Source organism: Suricata suricatta, chromosome 15, assembly GCF_006229205.1.
Source record: "Suricata suricatta isolate VVHF042 chromosome 15, meerkat_22Aug2017_6uvM2_HiC, whole genome shotgun sequence".
Taxonomy (NCBI): Eukaryota; Metazoa; Chordata; class Mammalia; order Carnivora; family Herpestidae; genus Suricata; species Suricata suricatta.
The window spans coordinates 70264275-70272165 of NC_043714.1; the positions used below are offsets into that span (position 1 = coordinate 70264275).

At 55.9% G+C, this 7891-nt stretch overlaps 1 protein-coding gene across 1 annotated transcript in view; it reads left to right on the forward strand.

Moving 5' to 3' along the window:
* CCN4 (cellular communication network factor 4) overlaps window positions 1-7891 on the forward strand; it is a 15127-nt gene extending 7236 nt beyond the window's left edge. The window contains exons 4-6 of the mRNA XM_029923330.1: window positions 1-121; window positions 3609-3802; window positions 5600-7891. The exon at window positions 1-121 is cut by the window's left edge and continues 1 nt beyond it. Coding sequence (XP_029779190.1) covers window positions 1-121; window positions 3609-3802; window positions 5600-5899 — 615 coding nt within the window. The 3' untranslated portion in view covers window positions 5900-7891. The remainder of the gene's footprint in view (window positions 122-3608; window positions 3803-5599) is intronic.

Below are 7891 nucleotides of genomic sequence, written 5' to 3' on the forward strand. Positions count from 1 at the left end.
CGCGTCTGGTGCCGGCGCCCCCGGCGGGTGCGCGTGCCTGGCCGCTGCTGCCAGCAGTGGGTGTGCGACGATGATGCCACGAGGCCGCGCAAGACAGCGCAGCGCCACACGGGCGCCCTAGGTGGGTCCGGGCGAGGGGGACAGGCTGGGGGGAAGGGAGGGGGGCCCCGACCCCGGTGGTTGGCACAGGCACGGAGTCCCAGTCCCAGAACACGGCCCCCCTAGCTGCGTGACCTCTGGGATGCTATTTCTCCATCTGTCCCACCTGTTTTATGGGTTCCTCCGAGCATAAAATGAGGAAGAGCTTTATAAAGAACAAAGCCAGATGCATGGGATTCAATGTAGGATTCAATCCTACTTAAGAGATTAGGTGGGGGAGCGGCCCAGTGCAGGAACGAGGTGTGTGCCCCAGGAGGAGAAGCGTGAACACCAAGTGCAAGGGAGAAAGAGGGAGTAGGGGGCTTCCCCCTCACTATGGAGACAAGTGGACAGGTGAGGCTGCAGCCACGTGAACCAGGCCAGAGGAAGCCCTGGGAAAGGAGGAGAGGGACAGGCCCAGTTGTTTTAGCCCTACTTCCAGTGCCAGCCACCTCCCAGGTACCAAACCAATGTCTGTCATATGGATGGATGGGCAGATGGGTAAATGGATGGACGCATAATTGGGTGGGTGGATGGATGGATGGATGGATGGATGGGTGGATGGATGGATGGATGGATGGATGAACAGATGGATGGATGGACAGATGATGGACAGGCAGTTGGATGGATGGGTGGGTGGGTGGATGGATGGACAGATGGATGGATGGACAGATGATGGACAAGCAGTTGGATGGATGGGTGGGTGGGTGGATGGATGGACAGATGGATAGGCAGATGGATCGAGGGGTGGATGGATGGATGGCTGGAGGGACGGGCAGATGGATAGGTGGATGGATGGGCAGAAGGATGGGCAGGCAGATGGATGGATGGGTGGGTGGATGGATGGATGGATGAGCAGATGGATGGATGGATGGAAGAATGGATGGGTGGATGGATGGATGGATGAACAGATGGATGGATGGAAGGATGGATGGATGGAAAGATGGATGGGTGGATGGGTGGATGGGCCAGTGAGGATCTGAGGTAGGGCAGTGGGGGTGGGGGTCACAAGGAAGGTACAGATAAGAGACGCACTACATGAGGAGTAAGACCGAGGCCATAGCATCAATCCACTGCGTGGAGTGAAGGGGAGGGAGGGGGAGTTAGTGACTCCGGGGTTCACATGGGCCGGGTGAGAAAATACGAAGAGCACATGGCGGGTGAAGGAGAGCTGGTTGTTTGAGACAGGTCGAGTTTGAAGCTGGGGCCCCTGCCCTGGCGTCACCCAGAGGAGCAGCGGATGAACAGCATCGGAGGGAGAGGTGGGGCAGAGAGAGCGCCGGAGGCCTTCCACCTGGGGCTGCCGACGGCGAGTGCGATGGGCCAGGGAGACTGTAGAGCAGGCTTCTCAACCTTGGTACAGACAACATCTCGGACCCGAGAAGGCTCCGTGGGGAGGACTGCCCTGTGCATTGTGGGATGTTTAGCAGCACCCCTGCCCCCTCCCTACTAGATGCTTGCAGCACCTGCCCCTCAGGTAGTAACAACCAAAAATACCTCCAGACATTGCTCTTTGTTCTCTGGGATGAAATCGCCCAGGTGGAGAACCGTAGGTTTGGCCCGAAAACACCACCATTTAAGGGGAGGGAGGGAGGAAGCTGAGGTGGGCGAATCCAAGAGGCAGGACAGAAGCAGGAGAAAGAGGTTGTGCAGAAGCCACGTGAAGAAGGTGTTTCACAGAACACACTGGGAAGCAGGAAAGGAGGGGGTGCAAGGGGGCCAGCCCAGACAATAGAGACCTGCCCCCGCTGATGTGCACCCTCAGCGGGCACCACCCTCCGGCGGTCCCGCCCCTCCCTGCAGTTCGGGGGGGAGCACAGCCTCTCCAGAGGGGGTGGGGGGGTCCCCAAGGGCCGAGCCAGCCCCAGGGAGAAGCAGTCTCGTGTTTGATGGAGCAGGTGGCAGGGAATGCTCAGTTCCCAGCAGACCCAAGGCAATAGTCCCACCACGGCCCCCAACTGTCAGAGCCACACAAGGGTCACAGGGGAAGGGGCAGTGGCTGGCTGCCCATTGTATGTGGCCCAGTGACCCCATTCTGACCCAGTATGAGCAGAGCCCCTGCCTGCCAGTGGCTGACCCAGAAACCAAAGCCCTTTTATCCTCCTAGGCAAATCCGTTCCTCCGTCTCCCTCCTCCGTGCTCCCACCCCCAACCCATCCCAGCCCTCCTCTCCCCTGCCCTTAGATGCCTCTTCTTGTTTCCTTCAGTCCCTCAAAGTTCCTCCACCTCACACATTCTTCCTGCCTCCATCGTCCTTGTTCCCTGCACACCTGTCCACGTGGGGGCTGGGTCTCCAGCCTCCTCCTTCCTCCCTCCTGATCCTGTTAGCTGGCCTTTCTGTCCTACTTTCCTCTTTCCCCCTCTCTGCCCCTCCCCCACTCTTTTATCACTATCCTCCCGCCCCCCAAACGAGGCCCTCTCCCCCACCTTCCTTCTCCTCCCCTCCAGCTCCCCTGCCCTACCATCTGTCTGTCCTCCTCTCCCCCTCTGCCCAGTCCTTTCTCTGTCTTCCTGCCTGTGTGCACGTGTGTCACGGCGGGACCAGCTTCCTCTTCGGAGCCTTCTCTCGAGTATCTTGTTCCATCTTTCTGGGGGATCTTCCCTTTGTCTTACTGGCTTTTTCCTTGTCTTCCGCTCTAGCTCAGCCCATTTTTCCATTACTCAGGGAGCAACCAAGCACTCACCGTGTTCTAGGTGCTGGGATGCATACATTACTAGAACCATTCAAGACTCGGTGTTGAGTTGACAGTAGCTCATGTTTACTGCGAGTCTGCTAAGGGCCAGAGACAGTTCGCAGCTTTCCTATGTGTAAACCTATCTTTCCGTCCACAGCCCTGGGAGGGAGATGCTAGCGTCAGCCCCCCTTGCCGGTGGGGGGCCTGAGGCACGGAGGTGGGTGCTGGCTCACGGAACACCGCTGGCTCCTAAGTGGCCATGCTCATGGTTGAACCCAGGCCGTTTGGCTCTGAAGCCTGTGTGTCTCCTTAACCACTATACCTTCAGCATCCCTCAGATTAGATATTAGGTTCTAGGGTATAGACACTCCCTTTGACCTTCTCCAGATAAACTTGACCTCTGTCCCTACAGGGTTAGCACCTGGCAGGTGACATGCACTCAATAAACAGGCCCTTTCGTTGGCACACCAGTCTTGGAAGGCAGAGGTGTTGTTCCAGCGAGGACACCGGGGCCCAGACTGAGTTATCTGGAACCATAGAAGCGTGTAGGTGGCACTCTGGCCCACCTGTCTCTAAAGAAGGTCTTTCCTCCCGGAGGAGTTTAGGAGCTCAGAGCAGATCCTCCTCTCCCTGGGGAGGGGCTAGACGTTCAGTTGCCCTTTTGGGAGTGGGGGAGACAGCCCTCCTCTCTCCTCTTGGAGCGTCAGGATCCCAGACCCTGTGGGTGCTGAGGGTGGGGAGGAGTGGCCAACGGCAGTGGGAAACTCACAGGGAGTCTGGTCCCTGTATCCACAGCGGCCACGGGCGGGGTGGAGCCGTGGCATAGGAACTGCATAGCCTACAGGAGCCCCTGGAGCCCCTGCTCCACCAGCTGCGGCCTGGGGGTCTCCACGCGCATCTCCAACGTCAACCCCCGGTGCTGGCCGGAGCAGGAGAGCCGCCTCTGCACCCTGCGGCCCTGCACCGTGGACATCCGTCCACGCATCAAGGTGAGTCCCCCTTCCAGGCTGTGTGCGGTAGGCATCCTGTGCTCACAGCCAGGCAAGCACCGCTCGAAGCCTGGCCCCTGCCCTTGCTTGAAGGGGGTGTTTGTAAGATGGGGGATGAAGCTCACTCTGTAAGAGCTGCAAGGGATAATGTGTATCCGTGGGCGGCAGTGAATGGAAGCCGTCGTGGTGACCGTATTCTTAGAATCAGGGTCACTCTGGAGAGAACTCAGAGGCCCTCGGAAGCGCTCTCCTGTGGAGATGCTGAGGGACCCTCACCTGTGCTCCTGTCCCAGCCCCCACCCACATGCGTGGACGTGACAATGACGCTGGCCAGCAGGAGAGGGCTCAGGACAGCCGGAGTCAAATGCGCACGTCTGCTGCTCACTGCACGTGACTGTGGCTGGTCTCCACACCCCCAAGCCCCAGGCCCCTCATCGGTAGCACTTGGAGTTGGTCTGACATCTCTTCCAGCTTTGAGAGGCTAAGATAATGAAAGGATCAAGGGTAGAGTGGGCCACAGTAGTTAGAAAGGGATCTGGTTTGCCTAACTCATGGCCTCCTCACTTCTGTCTTGGGACTGGTCATAGGTGTTGGTGCCACAGAAAAAGAAAAACAAAAAAGAAAAGAACATTTCAGCACTGACTCCATTTTCGGAGCACCGATGGCTTCTTGGGGTTGCTGAGGAGAGGGCTGCCCAGTGGACAGGACAACACAGCTTCCCACGAGTCCCTCTTGCTCCCTGTTCCACACTCCTACTCCAATCATTTCTTAGCCAGCCAACTGGATCTTTCCTCCTCCTCCTCCTCCTCCTCCTCCTCCTCTTCCTCCTCCTCCTCCTCCTCCTTCTCCCCTTCTCTCTTGAGCTCCCTCTCATCAGTCACCTCTGCCATGCTGGCCTCTGTATTCTTGGTGCTTGATGCACAGTAGGTACTCGGCAGATGTGGCTTAACTGGGAGCATGAATGGACGGCTTATGAGCAGCAGGAAAGACGGGAGCAAGGGCCCCCGCTGGATAAGCGTACCCTGCATTTGAGGTAGAGGTGGGTCTACCAGGAAGGCAGCTCAGGTACTTGCCATTGGCTCTTGCTTCCCACCCAACTTTGGTTTTGTAATTAGGAACCCAAGGCGGCTCCTCAGGCCCTGCAGAGCCTGGACCTGGGCTACCCCCAGTTCTGCATGGTGCCAATACACGGGAGAGCCGTTCATTCAATGAACTGAGTAAGTGCCTACTGTATACTGGGCACAAAATTAGATCATAGAGTCACAGAAAGGGCCCTGCTCTCAAGCGGCCCCCTGCTCAGTGGAGAGACAGAGCTGGAATTCCAGAATGCACTCTGGTTGGACAAGCTGCCTGGGGAGGATGAGTGTGAGAGTCTGTGGGGAGTGGAGGAGGAACGGGTTAGGGGAAGCACCTCTCCCTGATCGTGGAGCCCTGCCATGGCTCGGGCACTCACCAGCTGGGACGCGTGGTGGACGGAAGAAGCTCCATAGGCTTCCTGCATCGGTAAAACTGCGAGAGTCCTGGGCACTGGCAAGGCAGAGATGTGGGAAAGGAGACCTCACGGGTGCGAGGAGGAACCATGTATGCAAGGCAGGCCCGGTGCGGCCTTCTGCGTACTACGGCTGGGCCTTGCTCTGTTCTGGGAGGTCCATCCTGGCTTGAAGCTGCAGCAAACCTGAAAGGAAAGCGGAGCGTTCCCGCCTGGTGGCTGCAAAGAGAGAATTGGGGGCTTGGAGGGAGGCAGGTGGCTCTTCATCCTCTGAGCATCCCAACTGGAACCTTTCTCCTTTCCTGCAGGAAGGGAAGAAGTGTTTGGCCGTGTACCAGCCCGAGGCCCCCGTGAACTTCACCCTCGCTGGCTGCACCAGCACACGCTCCTACCGGCCGAAGTACTGTGGGGTGTGCACAGACAGCAGGTGCTGCGTCCCCTACAAGTCCAAGACCATCGACGTCTCCTTCCAATGTCCCGACGGGCCTGGCTTCTCCCGCCAGGTGCTGTGGATCAATGCGTGCTTCTGCAACCTGAGCTGTAGGAATCCCAACGATATCTTTGCTGACTTGGAATCCTACCCTGACTTCCCAGAAATTGCCAATTAGACTGGCACAGAACATGGGGCCTGGGGCGTGGCCCAGTGTGTGCGAAGGAGCCAGCTCTCCACAGCCTGCAGTTGAGCCTTCTTTGTCCACTTCCCACTGACTTCTAACTATCCTGATCCAGATAGTTAGGCCCCTGTCCCATCTCCAACCACCCGAATGACCCATTCCACTGCTGCTCAGCCCAGACTCTGACTTCTGTCCTTGGCAGCATTCTGTGTACACTCCAAAGTGCCCTGTCTCCAGCTCTTCTGGACAAAACCCAAGGCTATCCAAGTCCCTGGACGTCCTGCCGGATCTTACCTGAGTTCCAAGGAGCAGCATCAGCTCGGCATTTCACCTCGTGCATGCCCTTTCTAGATGCCAAACCATAAGACTCTTTGGGTCCATGCAGAGGCCCAGACAGGATCTAGGACAATGGAGCAGCCTGTTACAGGGTCCTGCCAAGTGGACTTGACTAGACAGTTCTGGCCGGAGCACACCCAAGTGTCTCTGATTCCGAAGATCTGTGTACCCTAAGGCCACCAAATATTTGCCAAGCGAGGTGAATGGTTGTTTGGTTTTGATTTTTAATGGAAAGTTGTGCTCATTATCCTAGGCTTTGTGGAAGTTAAGTCTTTCTTCATCCCTGCCCTGTAAAGGGTCCAAATTGCTTCTTTTCGGTCAGAAATGCTATTTGATAACTTTCATTCTTATTCATGGGAAAAGTCTCCAGTCAACACTCTAGGGTCAGAACAGGGTCAGCCAGTTTTCAGAAGAAGTGACAGAACCTCGAGTGAATCTGCTGCTGGCCGACCGGACACCGGGCGGCTGGCCAGCTCTTCTGCACATCCAGACCCTCTCCCTGCTTGGGGGCTCCTGGGAGTTGGTGGCGCCCTTAGGATGGCCCCTCTGACCCCGGAGAGTGGCATCCCAGGACGTTCCGCTGCTCCTGCAGAGCCCTGGGAGACCCAGCTGAAGCCGGGGCCAGACCCGCCTGAAGTAACTGAGACAGTTACTGGCTGGCTGAGGCTCAAACCAAGAAGTGGATCTGCTCTGCATCAGCCTGGAGCAGCAGAGTCACCGCCTGGGCCCAGGACACCGCTCTTTCTCTTGCAGAGACCCTTCTCTCGGACTTCAGGTCTGCTGACCTAAACCCCCAGTCCTGGTGTGAAGACAGAGGTTGACCAGTTGTTCCGAAACAGAAATATATTTAACAGGGACCAACTGCCAAAATGGGTTGGCGCTTAAAAGGAACACAAGGTTGTTATGAATGGAAATGAGGCTGTTATTTATCTTATTAGCACAATATAAATATTTACTGTTGCAATTCTTTTATTTACCACCTTCTGTTTACCGGATATTGTTCTCAGTGCTTTATGTGCATTAGCTCATGGAGAAACTCAGCAGTCATGTTGGAAAGTGCCTCTCATTGTTTCTGTTGTTACAAATGTGAAATAGGACTCAGCAAGGTATGGAGCCTTGACCAAAGTCACCTGGCTATTAGTGGGGAAGTCGGGATTCAAATCCAAGTCCGACTGACTTCACAACCTGTGTCTTTGTCCTTATGTTTAGAGCTTCCAAATGTGTCGAGCAGGAAAACATGTCAGAAATAACCGACTACCTACTCTTGTTTTTCACTCTTTTTACTGCCTCTCTAGCTCCTTTCTCAAGAGAAGAGTATCTGACTTTCAGATATATAGGTGCCTGAACATCCAAAAAATACAGGATGGACAAAAAATCCATGAGTCTCCTGTTGGTCCTCACCTCCTTCAGATCAGGAGCCAGCTCTCACCCTGCATTTAAGAGATGGTTTTATTCACTCAGGGCTGCAGATGAAAGACGTGCGGCTTATTCCTGAGGGAATTTGGTGTTGGCGGGCCTGGAATTCTGAAACAGGGAAAAAAAAAAAAAGGACTGGAAATATGCCCCCCTCACCATGACCTCCCACACTCCTGGTCCAGTAGGAGGCACACAGCGGTCTCGATACGTATTTGAGGAATTAAAAAAAAAAAA